The sequence below is a fragment of the Nesoenas mayeri genome, assembly GCF_963082525.1.
Source record: "Nesoenas mayeri genome assembly, chromosome: 1".
Classification (NCBI taxonomy): domain Eukaryota; kingdom Metazoa; phylum Chordata; class Aves; order Columbiformes; family Columbidae; genus Nesoenas; species Nesoenas mayeri.
In genome coordinates, this window is record NC_137541.1 from 11,656,561 (window position 1) to 11,673,047 (window position 16,487).

The following is a 16,487-nucleotide window of genomic DNA, read 5'->3' on the forward strand; positions in this document are numbered from 1 at the left end:
ATGGATCAAAATTTCCTCCCTAGCTTCATTGATAATAAAAAATTAACCTCTGAATACTTCTGTGTATGCTGTTATGCAACTTCAGTCAGCTTAAAATACCTTATAGAAATCACATTAAAAGTAATTAAAAGTAATATATTTTTGTTAAGAGTTCTTAAGACAGTTACTGAATATGAACTTGCAAACTTGTCAAGTCAGAGTATGTTCCTCTTTTGAAATATTGAGCAGCTTGAAGCTATATATAGTCTTCTGTTGTTATGAGGTTTAAGTATCCAATTTGTTTGACCAAAATGTTTGTCCACTATATGATTTTTTTTATCAGCCCACGAAAAGAGTTCATGTTCTGGTTTGTATTCTATGCATAAGGATTTGTATTTCAGACTTTTTTTTTTTTTTAATTTAGACATATATATATAATGCCAAAAGATGAGGCAGAAATAGTAAGACAAATTGCATCCCCATTAGAGTTTGTCCTAGAGGGTAAAATCCACCAGATCGCAAAGGGTCATCTATAATACACCCTTTTGGAAGGGTTTTTTGTGAGAGCTTAGGCCACACAGGAGAGCCTTTGTGTTTCTCTTACACTGGACTAATATTTCATTTTAATTTTACTCTGGATTTTGGATTAACTCCATTTATAAAGTGGAGTGAATAAACTTAAACTGCCAGAGGAAGACTGCAGGAATCAATGATCTCGGAATGAATGAGACCTTCTCCTGAAAGTATCTTTATTTAGGTTGAAATGTTCCACTAAATAAAGCATTATTTTTATACTCAGAAATACAGGTACTGGTAGATTCTAGAAAGCCCAATTATTCAGCAAAACATTAAAGATCTGCGGTTTTGGAGTTTATGTGACAGAACTTTTTCTTCTTGGCTCAGATGATCTGCTTCATGAACAATAGCAGGTTCTCCCATAGTTCTGCTACAATAAATATTTTGTAGTAGCAGAATGGGACTGAAGATTATCTGTTTCTGAGTTTTGCCATGTACTTGCTTTGCATTCTAGAATGTCACAGAAAGAATTTTGTTCCTTGGGAGTGAAGCATTTATAGAACTTCTGGGTATAAACAATAATAACTTTACTGTCAGGAGGAAATTTAGTTCTTCTGCTAATTTTGGATTGCTCACAAAATGACTTTTCAGACTAATTACAGTCTCACAAATTATAATTTTCCTTCTTGAAAGATTTCCTTAAGAAAACAACTTTTTGAGAGTTTTCAAACTGTAACAAAAATGTTTTTTCTTTAAAAAGGAACAGATCCAGGTTGAGCTGATCTGTATGGGCTTTCAGAAGAGAACTTGGGTTCCATTACATTTCTAATACACACTGGTGTTAATTAACTTCATGGAATGGTCACTAAAGGTAGTGAGAATTACATTTTGATTAGACTAATTTTTAAATACATTGTGTTTTTTTGGCTTGATTTTTTAATTATTTTTTATTTTTTATTAGTCATTTAAGTTAGAATTAAAAGATGAGGTCTGAAATAAATTACTCATTAAAACAGAGCAATCTCTGGAGCGGCTTATACTGTATCACCTAGAAGTGATGTGAATATTCTGGAAACTGGGAAGGACTACCTGGAGAAATTTAAACTTGTTTTCCTTTATGGATTAATCACTTGCAATGACAAAGAAAGGGAGGTAAATCTTTGGAAGTTCTTCAGTCTGCCTGCAATGCTTTCAGCTCAGGGTGAATACATCTCACCTTTACTTTTTGTTGCCTCAGTGAATTATTCCACATTTATTCCTGTCAGAGGTTACTTACTGAAGAAAACTGATAATCATAGAATCATAGAAGTGACTGAAGATAGTAGTAGGAATCCCCCCAAACAATGACCTGGTTTTAGATATTAGTAGATGCAGAATCATATTCTGAAGCTCCAGTTCTACGTACTCCTCATGTGGAGGATTATGCCTCAGTATGGAAGGAAGATCATTGAGGGTAATTACTTAGGCATAAGACAGCATAGAGAAGCAACAGTTCTTTTCTGCTCATACTTTCTGCTCAAAATTGAACATACTGTGATAATATGTACTTATTGCATGGAAGAAAGTGAGTCTGAAGTGCAGTACGAGACTAGAATAACTCCATGTGTTCTTTTATTAAAATACTCTGTTTTATATGTCTTGTATGAAATATTATACAATAACAACTTTCCAGCACTGCATGTCTTTTAAAATAAAAAAGAAGGGGAAAATAAGTATTGGTGAGGAGTTTTAGACACTAAGTTTCACTTCAGTTCCAGAAGAGCTAGAAATCAGCATTGATCTCTTCAAAGAGAATAAATGTTATTTCTTCATCTAACCCTTTTTTTCCCACCCCCAGAAACTGAGAAAAAGTTTTGATTGTGAATCAGATTTGTATTTTAATGCTTCATTTCAGTTTCAGCAGTGAAGTACAGCTACTGTGGTTTCAAAGGGGAAATAAAAAGAAATATGTGGCGTTCTGAAAGATGTTGGAAACCTCAGGCTATTTGTTGGGTCCAAGCAAGAAATCTGTGTCCAAGTGTCCTGGCTGAAGAAGGAGTGTGAAGAGCAAAGGGATGAGCTCTTAGGAAATCCTCCACAGTCTCACTGCTGAATTGTGGGGAACACTTTGAAGCTCTGTCATTTATCTCATCCCTAATATTTGCTTCTTAAAGGGGTTAGCTGGCCTTTTCTATAGGAACGGAGGAACTGCTTCTTGTTGGTTATGAAGGAAGGCAGAAGTGTGCTTGAACATTGTGGGAAGAACCAGTGACTGCAGAGGCTGTTGTTAGTCTAGAAAAGGGCACACACATAATAGCAGATGGAAAGATACATTTCACAGAAACTACTCGATCCCACAAAGACATTCAAAGCTTGATCCATCTATACTTCAATTTTAGTTAGTAAATAACATATTTTTTACATACTGTGGGACCATATCTTACAATGTTAGGAAGGACAAAGCATTCAGTGCTATGATAGATATTTGCCTTCTAGAAAGTAGATTCTTAACATCACCAGTTTCTTTTAATACCTTTTGGGAGCTATGACTGCAAATACCTTGCCATGCCTGGACTCACTTAGGTTCCTGAATATTGCTGTGAACTCTCCATTGTTACTTGACACAGAACATGTGCTGCCAACATCAAAGCCCAACACTGCACCTACCAGGTGGCCAAAGCCATCTCATTTTCTGCTATGTTGTTAGCCCATTAACTGCTTCCAAAATCCTTGAAGACAATTTGTTCCTATACAGTTTACCTTCTACCTAGCAGAAAACAAGGTACTGCTTCTAGATATCAAACTACCACATTCTTGACTGACCTTAAATTCTCACTTTTGTGAGGTTTCTACTTGTTGGTGTTATTTGCTTTATTTTTTTTGTTGTTGTTTCATTAAATTCTACTTAAATCCTATCCTTGTCTCTTCTATAGATTAAGGAACCTGATTTTTCCCAAGGAATGGGAGATTAAGTTGCAAATGCATGAATCAAATTTTGAATGATTGTTTGACAGAAAAACCATCCTAGCAAAAACACAAACTTGTAAATAATATTTTCCTCTGCTTGTGTGAAAGACATCTGCTTGCAGTTGTAAATGGGTTCAGGTTCCCAGGTAGTTAACTTTATTGTTCTATTACATACTTTTCAAGTTTCCCTCAGGGGCAAATTTACTTTTTGTTTCTTTTACAAACATGTTTCAATTAAACTGGAAAACCAAGACAATTTGTATTCACTGAAGGGGAAAAAAGTCTGCATTCATCTCCTTCTCTTTAAGTTTATCGAATTTCATGTGACACATTTATACAAAAAGAACCTCCTTATCTTAAATATCTGCCTGATGATTTGATGATGGAAGTAGGAACAAGGAAACAATTAAATGGCACAATAGTTTGAAATCTTAATGAGATAAGAAATAAACTTCCATCTTGCTTTATTTTTCTCCTTTTTTTTTTTTTTTTTTTTTTCCCAAATGCTTGAAATGAGGGCATGACCTAGAATGAGCTCTATTACAAAAATGGAGCCATCATTAGTAACAGCTATCCAAAATAGCTTCCAGTTTGAACCCAGGGCTGTTGCACTGAAGAACCTGTTTTCTTAATGAGTCCAGCATGCCAGGCAGTGTTTATATAATCCACATTTAATTGGGCTGTTTCAGAAAAATGAGTGGCTTCAGAGTCTGGTCATCAGTTGACAGACACAAGAGCAAGAGCTTAGCAATTAGCAGAGTTACCCCATCCGGTATCCTGTGCATTAGCACAGCAGGGAATCCCCTCAGTGGAGGTCTGATTCTGCTTCATATTTGTGAAGAGATTTTATGTTATTAACTTTCTAAGAGTGTTGAAGATTATCTGCATCCATCCCACAGGATCAGACCCAAGGTTAATATGAACTGGTTCTTGTTTGCCTCTGCTGAGGAGTCTCCTTTAAGTACCTTGTACAAGTCAGTGCAGTGTTGCCAGGAAGAATTCCCTGACACCTTTCTTGTTGTGGTTTGCAGATATCCTGACAAGGGCTTTGATGATAATTACTGCCGCAACCCTGATGGCAAGCTGAGACCATGGTGCTACACTCTTGACCCTAACACCCCCTGGGAGTTCTGTGCAATTAAAATGTGTGGTGAGTTCAAGCAAAATTTATTACTTCCTTTTCCTTTCCAAAATCTGGACAGAGATAGTCCAAGCAATATAAGACCACTGTTAGTTCATTTGTTGCACTTTGTTGACTTTTAAAAAACAGATTTCAAAGAGGATCTCCTACAAAGACATTTTATTTAATCTAGACAGGAAATAAAAGAGTAGCATGTTAGTTAGCACTGGAATATGTGTATATCTTATGTACAGGAAATTGCATTAAAATATAGGAAAATCAAGAACTAAAAAGTGAGGCAACAACATCATGAAGATCTCATGTACAGTATTAGCTTGGCCATGCTGGGTGTCTGCATTACAATTTGGGAGTAGGTACATGCACACCTTCCCTACTCAGTGCTCTCTGTCAGAAACTGTTCATTGCTTTGTTTTCCTCTTGCACATTGTGTGGTTCTAGGCCTTGGTTCCTGGAGACTATTCAACCTTGTGTTGAAGACAGAATTATTAATTTCCTTGCAGGTTTCTCTGTGATATTCAGCATTCCATTATCAAAGCACTCAACTGGTAATTAATGTCTTTTCATCCATCAACTATTATACAAGATGTCTTTTGTTATCTTCACTTTACAGACAAGGATTTCAGTCAAAGTAACATTGTAGTAGACAAATATTAGATGTTTACTTTCAGATGCTTTAGTTCCAAATTTTTAGAGCATTCTGCAACATGTTCTATCTTCAAAGCTCAGATCCTTCTAACTTTGGTAGTAGATCTCACAGTTTTGTTTTACTGATAATTAGATGTCTTAAATGAGCAGTACAGGAACAATGAGGAAGGTAAAACTGTTGAACCTCCCTTGAAAACACAGGCAATTTTTTTAGACTTTCATGATAATACTGGGGCCGAATCAGAGGGTAGAATTAAGTTTTGTTGGGACATGCTTTAATCAGGAAATTGAGATTTACATCTCTGAAATTCCTTGTCTCATTCACAGCTTGTGGGATCTACAGGTGATAAACTCCTCTCTTCTATACTTCTCATTGTCAGATTTGGGGTCCAATTTTTTGCCTATAGCGAACTGACAACCTGTGAAATAATCAAGGTACAAGTATGATATTAAAGGCAGTCTCATAATACCTAGGCAGTGTGTGGGGTTTTTTAATATTTTCTTTACTCAAAATACTTTGTAACATTTTAGGAATAAAGGCAATATCTGAAAAAAAAGCATGACTTTGACTGAATCTGTACTATAGAAGCGTGTCAGCTTCATGTGCCTTGGTCTGTGGCAAGGCCTCCAGGAATACAGACAGAAAAGGAAAAACAGTATTTTTGCATTTTCTGTGAAGCAGAGGCAAAGGGAAGCTTCTAAAACTGCTCAGTGAAACCCACAGTGTCATATTAGCTCGTGACAAAGTCAGTTTCTCTTACATCTGCATTTTTCAAAACTACAATTTCTTTTCTTGTCCTGCTTCACATTTGACCAAAATGAAGTGTTAAAAAAATAATCCTCTAAACCAGACACTCTGCTTTTCATGTAGCTTTAAGTGTCACTTCAGTAGGCTTATGTCATTGTAAAATTCATTTGGCTCCCTGGGGAGGAAAATAGAAAAAGAGGATAGAACAGAATGAAAAGAACAATAAAAGTTACCTGGAACTGGATTTCTGTGAAAATTCAAAAAAGAAACAAAACAAAACAAAACAACTATAGTATGCATAAAAGGAGTGATTTTTAATGATTGTTTAATATTTAGGGTTCTCTGTATTTTGTTGTTGTTGTCATATAAACAAAGATAAACCGTTCTTGAGGTATCTCAAACCTAGACAAAATAGATACAGTAGTAGATCTTAAAAAAAAGTCTGTTTCCATAATGTAATCCTGTATTTTTCCCATAATGTTGGCATATACATAAATACTGAGTGAGGTAGAGAAGAGGGAATGGCTCTGGCATGAACCTTTATGTGCAAGCATTTGCTGCTCGAAGAGGAAAGCATGGAATTCCACATATTCACTTGGAATTTCTACCAATCTAAATTATGTTGTGTTTTCTGCTTCTATCACCAATAATTAGGAATTTTCTCTCCTTGCTTGTCCTTGTCTTAAGCAAATGTAATGTCTTGGAGTGTCAGTCATGTCTTATCAATTAACCAATAGTCTGATGTCTGAAGATTGAGTAAGAATACTCTGAATGTACTTCCTGATGTGGAGTAATTGAAGTTATTCTGCACTACTGTATGTCATTGTAAACCAAGTATAACATAGTTAAAACTAGCAAAATTATTCCACTGTAAAACAGTGAGGCTAATTTCTCACTTCAAGCAATGCCTGTAATCCCGTTCTCCAGAGACAAAAAAAAAAAACAAACCAAACTTAACAGGACTAGTTTTGTGTCAGACACCCATTAAGTCTCACCCATGTTGTGAATCTTGCCTGTGAACTACAGAACTAATTCACATCATTGTATCTGCAGTTTTTTATTAGCCTTGACAATGGGGACAGAGTGAACACAGTCTTGCTTAGCTCTCTAACTGAATTGTCTTTCTAAATTTTTTAGTTAATTCATTAAGTTGAGTGTTGTTGTTGTGTTGGATTTTTTCTTAATTAAACGGTGCTTCCTGTATTTCTCTATCGGATAATATATGAATCATATGTACCATACTAGTTCTATTCTTTTCCCCTGGTAGAAGTGTTTTTATTATGAAAAAAAAAATATTCCCAAGTTACAGCTGACTGTTTCACAAATGCAACTTTTATAAACCTTTATCCTTTGGCATTTCCTGAGCTGATGTGTCAGTGTTCTGAGGATTCACATCTGGCTTTGTTGGTCACGTAAGCTTACAGTCCATGCAACTTTTAGTATCTACAGTTTGGCCTAAGCTTTATAAAATACTTGGGTGGGACATCTCCTGCAAACTACTGTAATGTCACCTCTGTCCACTCTTGTCACTGTTAGAGTCCTGCACAAAATGTAATCACCAAAATGAAATTAAAAAAAAAATAAAAATGTTATGATTAAAGCCTTTTGTCTCATTTCTAAGCAAAAGTCTACTGAATTAGCTATAAATTCTTTCTTTCATCTTCAGTTAGAAAGTACATTAGGATCAGTGGAAATTGCACATGCAAAATTGTATTTTCACTGCAGAAAACCATAGATCTTTGGAAATTGCTGAAGCAATCTATATGTGGAAGAATACAAAAGTGCTGAACTTGAATGTGGTTAGTCTAGCAGATATTTTTAAAGGATGTTTAGCACAGGCATATGGCATTGCCCTCTAGATAAGATGTGATGCTGCTCAGTGCTGTCCTTTATAACCCAGAGGGGGAATTTATTGCTGATATTACTCTTATATCTCCAGCTCAGTAACCAGAACATCAACACAAAATATTGGAGTCCTGTTTTCAGTTTTCTGTCTTTCTTGGGGCACATAGAAAAACTGTTTTCCTACCTCCTAGCAGGGAGCCCAAAACACTGGCCTGTTCTGGGTTGCAGTGGCTGCTCCATTTTCTGAAGCTGTGGCTCTGTGCAATCTCAGTACACTAAAAAGAGAACATCATGAGTTATATGTCTTTATAGCTTTGTGGTTTGGATTCTCACACAGGTTTTTAATTCTTGTGCTGAATACTGTTTATATATTTTACAAGAAATACTAATTATAAAAAATGCTTTGGAAATCCAAGTCCTTGGACCATATACAAAAACGTAGGTGTCCTCTCTTCGGGGGAGTGACCACAAGGCAACACGCTGCTTGTGGCTTTTGCTACATGTCATGAGTGCTAGTATGCTCTATAGCCAAAATGCTGACAACAGCTCATATACAAAATTTTCAGCAAAATTCAGTGGAAGGAAGCATTCAGAAAATAAATATGTTTTTAAGACTGAAGAGACAGGAGGGCATTGTAACTTTATTTCCAAGCACAGAAGGCAGCCTTAAACATTGTGGCTCACAGCCAGGGCTGTGAGAAAGAGATGACAGGAGCAATTAGGGATTAGAGATGGCTCAAGCTGCAAAAATTGGATCTGGATTAAGACTTCAGGGACCCCAGGATTGGTTTGAAGTTGCTCACATATGTGTCTGTGGTTTTGGCTTGAGACAATTTTTAGTTAGAAGAGAGGATAAAAGGACAACTGTAACAGCAATAAAGAAGTGTAGGATGAAATGAAGAAATGGAAGCAGTGACAGCAAATATGAAAAAAGAAAATGACTGTTACTTTGGCATGAATGAGGACATGGACTACAGGGAGCTAATACTGCTTTCTAAAGGAAAAAGAATAAAGGGTAGTTGCACTTCTGTGGATGAGCTACAGGCAAAGAGATGCTGAGGCCCAGAAATTAGGAAGTCATTTGAGAGCTGTAAATCTACATGGATTTATTATGGTATGGAGAATGTTTGGTTGCTGCCTGCCTGATTCCAAATCAATCCAGCTGATTTTACCACAGATTTAGCCTTTGCTGTCAGTACTCATAGGCAATAGGCGGGGGTGACTGAAATCCAAAAAGTCCTGAGAGAATTCAGTAAGGGTCTGAATTTGATGGGAAAGAATATGTAATGAGAAGCAGAACTGAGAATCGATGTGTAAAATGAACCTTTACACTTTGCCTACAACTCTTGGAATCTCCAGTATTAGACTAATCCTATAGAAGCCGAGATTTCAACTGCCCATTTGAATGTGAAGTTCTCATTAAAGAGTTATTTGTTGAATCGTAGTATGTAAACAAATAAAAGTGCCACTCAGTTTAAGCTTAAACTTTATGTAAGATAAAGATGTTTAAAGAAAGGAGGCACTGAAAAGATTGTGATGTTTAGTAGCTGATAAAGTGTTACCTTCCATCTTGCCTCACATGGAGGTAGAGCAGAGCATGTTTGTTGTGTATGCAGCAGCTCAATCTACATTTCCTCAAAAAGGATCCTTTTCATCATTCCTATAGTAGTTTTGAAAGGGGGATTCAAGAGCTTGAAACTTGTGGAGATACAGATATCTATCTGTATATTTTTAGCGGATTTAAGCTAAAAATTCTTTGGATTCAAAGCCTAGTTGTAGATATTAGAACAAACTAGAGAGGTCTCTCTGTGCTCAAGGACAAATGAACCATAGCTGTGCACGTTTTACAGGTTTTAGGTGACAGTAAGTTCATCAGTACTGTGACTGTTGAGCTTGGGTCTAATTTATTTCTTTACTTTCTTATGTGATTTTACTTGAAAAAAAACCAAACACCAGAAATCAGTGTGTTTGTGGGTTATTTTGTTTGCTTGGTTGTTTTGGTGGGTTTTGTTTGTTTGTTTGTTTTCCCATGTTTCATGTACTGTGAGATAGTACATTGAAGGAAACATGTGGAAAGAAAAGAACAACCACTGTCATGCTGCCCAGAACTGTAGATCGTATTGCTTGAGATAGGGATGCCTGGAGACAGTGTAACTGAGCATGAGCATCTTCTCCCCATAACATCACTCAAGTTTCCTAGTGACATTTGCAGAATTACATGGATCATGTTTAAAGAGGACTTTGATATGTTTAGAACACATTCTTTACTGGGTTAGGCTCCCCTTTTAAAATCTACTTTTTCAATTATTTCTTTACAAATAAAGGCACATTTTTCTTTTTTTGACTGATACACTTGGGAGACATTGCAACAATATAAGCAATAGTAAGAATTTTCCTGATGAAGTTACTTAGGACTCTGCCCCTTTACCAACTATGTCTTTTTCCAAAAATACATAGCTAGCATTACCATGAAAGATCATGAATACTCTAGCAAAACCCTTACCTTCTTTTAAGTCAGTAGCAATTTCAGCGTTGACCTAAAATTTGTACAGGATTTTCTTCTGGGTCATTGGGACTAAAGACAGAAATAGTGCTGTAAGTGGTTACTTCAGCTGTAGAATGACTCAAGGCCCCTGCTGCTTCCCTCATGCTGGTATTACCGTGAGAACCAGAACTAAGACTATCTGTGGCTTTACACATGAAGCTCTGGCTAATGTTTCAGCTCTTTACTTAAGCATCTATGAATGCATGAGCTGGCCCTTATTAATAAGTTATGTATTTTGAAGTTTCAAAATTGGGAGAGTTTTATGGAGAAAAGGAAACCTTTGCATAATTGCACTTTGATTGTAGACTTCAGAGTGAACTTGTGAAGGTGAAAGTATTACTAACAGACAATATTCAGGTAGCTGTCTAAATTACATGGTTAATTTTAGTCATACAAAATATGAAAAGAAATTACAACAAAGTTCAAAGGCAGCAATGCTGCTAGAAAATTACCAAATTCTTCTGCTCTTAATGAAGTTTCATACAGGAATTAGAAGTGATATTTAATTAATTAATCATAAATATTCATCTTTTATAAGATTATATTTTTGTGTGATCTTCTTTTAACAGTACTTTTTGTTTCAGTTCAGAAACATAAAAGCTGAACTGGAACAAACAAACAAAAAAGGTAGTTCTCACATGAAATTGAAGTACCTGCCTGCATTATAAGGATTGGTTACTGAAGTTAAATTCATCTTCTAACTTAACTCATAATGTGTTTCTCATTGGGACAAGCCCTTGGAGTTGCAGGTCTTAATATATATTTTAGAGGAATTGCTAGGATAAGGATGGGAATTCAGCCTTACTTATTTTTAGCTTTGTCTTGTTTCCACCTTGTAAGAGAACTGTTGCGTGTGGTTTCAGGAGTCTTCCACTAGTACTCCATACATCTGGTATTTGTACTCAGAGTTATTAAACTTTAGATAATTGGCTATGTGGGTAACAAGAGTAATTAACCTCAAGAACAAAACCAGCACTGAATGGAGATGACCATTCAAGTTGTAGGCTTGGACAACCTGTACATGACTTAAAGTTTGGCAACTGCCCTATAGTCTAACTCTGTCAATCCTGGTGAGGTGGGCATGGCTCCTCAAGCTTTTTTACGTACCTATGTACATCCAGTCCACTTTTCATTCTTATTGACAGGGAGACTGGTCCTGTTCCCATAGTGCCTGTTTGTGGAAATCACCAGCTGAATGAAGGATTTCTTGAGCCTTTTTTGATAATTTTTGAGCTTTCTATGAGACTCAAGAGCCAGAATGGGAGAAGTTTGTTTGTTTGTTTGTTTGTTTTTTCAGAATTAGATTTCAGAATCATTTTTCCTGTGTGAAAACTAGACCTTTGTGAGAAATGCACATGGTATAGCAAGAAGAGTTTGGGGAGGGTTCTGGAATAGTAGAACTGCTTCACAAATTAAAACAAAAAACCTTTTAATGATCCTTTTAGTCACTAGAATTCTTATTGAGGGCTGTCACAATGACAGCTAATCCATCACACATAGCAGATTTTGAAAGTTTTTATCTCTTAGCCATATACAATGTAAATCTTTCCAGTAGAGGCTTGGTTGTGCAAGTGTTCATGACATTGTGGAAGTTAAGTTTGTCTGGTTCCTTTAAGCAGAACTTTGACATGGACAAATTCTTTTAAATTCTGACCTACAGATAGAGGTCACTGTATAGACACATATTGTAAGGTTTAACAATGAGCTGTGTATCTGTACACATATAAGAAGGAATGCTCTGCGAAATAATTCTATGGTCTTGCTTAGACTGATGCAGTGATTTAATAAAACAAAACAAAACAAAACAAAACACAAATATAAATAAATACCAACATAATTACTTTTTCCCTAGTATGACTGAGTATGGAGTAGATGTACTATACATTTCATTACAGATGAAATAGCAACTTCTTTTTTATAAATAAGGTCTTTGTGTTAGCTTGTATTAGGTTGATTTTTTTATGTGTTGCTGCCACTATTTAAGAAGACTTTTTTGTTAGAATATATAGTTGTAATTTATTGATTTACTCAGGAAATATTATGCAGCCAGGATGCCATATGTATGCTGAAATTTATCATGGGGGATAACTACTTTTTTTCCAAATTTTACACCACATTTCTTTCATTTTTAAGAAAAATGTTGAAAGTATATATATATGCATATATATATATGTATATATATTTAAGACTAATATGCATTTAAATGAGACACAACAATGTCCAGACTAATCAGCTTAGGAGCTACCTTAGAATCTAATGCAAATTTATTTTCATGCATCAGTGATGATGATCAAAACTTGAAACACAGAGCTATGTATTTCTATTAGGTGTACCAATTTGTCTTTGTTTTTTGTCCAATTACTTATAAAGTCAGTAATAATGATTTAAAATATAGTTTTTAGCGGCAAGCCTATTTGATAAATCCACCAGCCAGGGTGCATTTGTCAGCCTGCAGAAATCTTCCTATGATACTTGCAGTGCAATGTCCTTTTGACTTTGGAATGAGCTTGGAACTCACAATTCCATTGAAACAGGACGACCTTTGCAAACAAAGTGCCTTGGGATGGAAGGACAGGAAACTAATTTGACGGAGAAACACTGATGTAAAAACATCGACCAGATGAAGAGAAAAAGGGAAATTTTCTGCATCATGGAGAAATGTATAATTCAACTGCACAACTTGATGTTATCTTCTGACAGAGAAGTGATCTTTAACATAGAAGATCAGACAGCAAATCAGCCAAACCCATCTGTTATGACATTTGGTTTCCTTAAGATCTGTATTCTCTGCAAGTTAATAGAACTGGCTGAAGTTACCAGGAATGAGCTATATTATGAGTAACATATAAATATTTTTCTAACCACAGGGCCATTTGAAGAAAACTAATTTGAAAACTTTATTAACTTATTGCTGTCAACTAATAATTTTAATGTAGTTAATAAAATTAGTCTTTTGAACAATTACTAACAGATGGGCAGTTACTTAAAAAAATACGATGTTGGGAGCTTTTTGGAACATTGTAGAAGTGTTGTTCTTACTGTAGTATATTTAGTTTTGTACTACTTTGTATATATCTGATGCAATGTCTGTGCTATTAATTTGCAATTTTGAAAATTGCATAAGAAATAAAAAGAGTCTTTCAAGTTATGTGAATGAGTCATTTAAAAAACGATTGTTTTTCTGAATTTAGTTCAAGACTGCCCACACCAGGGTGAATGCAGAGTATATCAACATCTGTAAAAGATCTTGAGTCTGATGAATTTGTTGGTCTTAAAAACATTTGTCTCTCTGCAGAGAATACTGATCCTTGATTTCCAAAAGCTGGACTGTTTTATTTTTTTTTTCTTCCAACTATATGAGGCATAAAAAAGAGAAGCTTCAAGGAGAATTTAGCACATTACTTTATAATAGGATTTTATTTTACTTTTTTTTTCTTTTTTTTTTTTTTTAATCTGCAACTATTTTTTTCCCCCTGTGACTTGATATTCTGGGAATTCTTTGGAGAAAATCAATTGGGTTTAATCTTGTGAACATGTATTAACATGTTTAACAATATACACATGGGTGGTCACTCATTTGTGTAAAGCTAAGCAAGTGGGAAAATATTTGTTGAACTGGAAAGAGAACTGAGAATACCTCCTGCCCTTCAATGATATAGCATAGGCCAGGTGTCTCACCAAACAAAAGCTTTTAAATGTTGCAGACTTTATAATTCTTTGCCTGCAAGTGTGTAAACTAGCATGAGGTCTCATACCCATTTTAATTTCATGGATGTTGTGAACGTGATTAAGAGAAAATTATTCCATAAAAGACATCAGATGATTGTCATTTTCACCAAAGAACTCCAATTACTGCAATTTGAACTGCAATGTAGAGTTCAAACTTGACATGCTGAGCCAGGCTCATTCTTAGGAAAATGAAATAGCACTTCTTCTCTGGGTCTGCAGATGAAAGCATCGTGAACAGCACAGAAGCAGCAGTCGAGACGACAACTTGCATTCAGGGGCAAGGTGAGGGCTACCGTGGCACGGTCAACACCATATGGAGTGGAATCCAGTGTCAGCGGTGGGACTCACAGTTTCCTCACCAGCACAACATCACCCCCGAGAACTTCAAGTGCAAGTGAGTAGAGACATGTGGGTATTACTGCAGTAGAAAAAGAACTTATTCAAATGTTCAGAAATTTGTGCCACAAAAGTAGACCATAGGATCCCTGTCCCTGCTTTGTAACCTGATGCATTTAAAATACTTGCTGCTGATGAAAACCACTTGAACATGGGGAAATCAGTTCTTCAGATCTCAAAATATTAGTTCTAGATGAACTTGTGTGAAACTGCATGTTTTTTTAGGATCTTTTTCTTCAAGCATTGATTGTGAAGTGTATGAATGTTTTCCAGACTGGGACCTGAATCCCAATAGTGCTGGTACATTACAATGTCCTACACCCAGGTTGGTGCAACCCCTTGTATCAGTACCAGCTTGGGGAAGAAGGGCTTGAGAGCAGCTGCACAAAGAAGGACTTAGGGGTACTGGTAGATGAGAAGCTGGACATGAGCTGGCAATGTACACTTGTAGCCCAGAAAGCCAACCATATCCTGACCAGCAGGTTGAGGGAGGTGATTCTTCCTCTCCATGCCACTCTGGTGGGACCTCATCTGTAGTCTTGTGTCCAACTCTGGGGTTTGCAGTACAAGAAAGACATGGAACTGTTGGAGAGAGTCCAGAGGAGGCCATCAAGATGACTAGAGGGATGGAACATGTCTCTTATGAGGAAAGGCTAAGAGCTGGGGCTTTTTATCCAGAAGAGGAAAAGGCTCCAAGGACACATTATTGCGGTCGTTCATTATTTAAAGGGGGCTTATAAGAAAGATGGGACCAGAATTTTTAGTGGGGCCTGTTGTGATAGGACAGGGGGTGATGGTTTTAATCTGAAAGGGATTCAAACTAGATATAAGGAAGAAATGTTTTACAATCAGGGTGGTGAAACACTGGCCCAGCTTGCCCAGAGAGTGATAGATGCTCCATTCCTGGAGACATTCAAGGCCAGGCTGCATGGGGATCTGAGCAACCCTCTCTGTTTGAAGATGTCCCTGCTCATGGCACAAGGGTTAGACCAGATGACAGGTTCCTTCCAAGCCAAACTTTTCTATGATTCTATACTACTGTTTTTCTTTCATGGAAGTAATTACTTGTTCACAGTTTGGCTAGTGACTTTGACTTAATATGTCCTAAATATAACCTAAGTGGAATCTCACTGGCAATACTTGGAACTTATAATATTTGACAAAACTTCTTTTATTTTCCATCTTTATAATAATTTTTCTGTCTCATTGTTAAAAGTATTTGCATTACTAGGACTGCTTTTACCTAAAGAACCACTGGTCATCTAACCTTTCTGTATAGCTCATTAACTCCCAGAATATGAATAATCAACTTATTTTAGGTAGTTACCTTAATCACACTCTTTCAGTCCATTTTGCACTGAGCATAGAGGAAACCTATCTGACCAGCATGGATGCAAAGTCCAGACTGAACTCAATGTCTTTATTGATGTCTAAATAGCAGTCTGGCCTCATGCTGGAATTTAATAGTGTGGATCTTTCAAGGTAAAGAAAAGATTCCAGTCAGAGTTTGGATGATCACTCGAACAACAGCAAGTTTAAGCAAAATAATTAGGTTTGTTGTCTTAATCCCCTCTCTACTACTGTTCAGTTTATTGATCAAATACTGTGCATTGCAACACATCTACTGAAAATGGAGCAATCACCATGGTAAAGGGAAATAATACTGATCCTGAGCCTCCTCTGTCAGTCTCAAGACCACCTTGAATTTATCTGGAAGTTAGTGCTTGAGCCTGATCCCACAGGTTTTTCTCAGACAAACCAACACTAAAACCAATGCTACTGCAGGATTAGGCCCTTGTGCAGTTTTGATGATATTCCCAGCAATGTAGAGGGGGTAACAGTATTAGAACTGCTTATTCACCCAGTGCTTGAGAGTGTAGGAGCTATTCAGGAAAATAGCTTTAGCAAAATCAACATAACTGCTGGTACAACTGTTCAAAACTCACTCACTTGAGTGAGAATTACAGTATAAGCCCCATTCTTTCCGTAGTCTGTTA

At 36.3% G+C, this 16,487-nt stretch overlaps 1 protein-coding gene across 1 annotated transcript in view; it reads left to right on the forward strand.

Moving 5' to 3' along the window:
- HGF (hepatocyte growth factor) overlaps nucleotides 1-16,487 on the forward strand; it is a gene marked incomplete at both ends in the record, with an annotated part of 59,393 nt that overhangs the window by 25,812 nt on the left and 17,094 nt on the right. Inside the window, 2 exons of the mRNA XM_080344116.1 lie at nucleotides 4,473-4,591; nucleotides 14,314-14,488. Of these exons, the coding sequence (XP_080200242.1) occupies nucleotides 4,473-4,591; nucleotides 14,314-14,488 (294 nt within the window). The remainder of the gene's footprint in view (nucleotides 1-4,472; nucleotides 4,592-14,313; nucleotides 14,489-16,487) is intronic.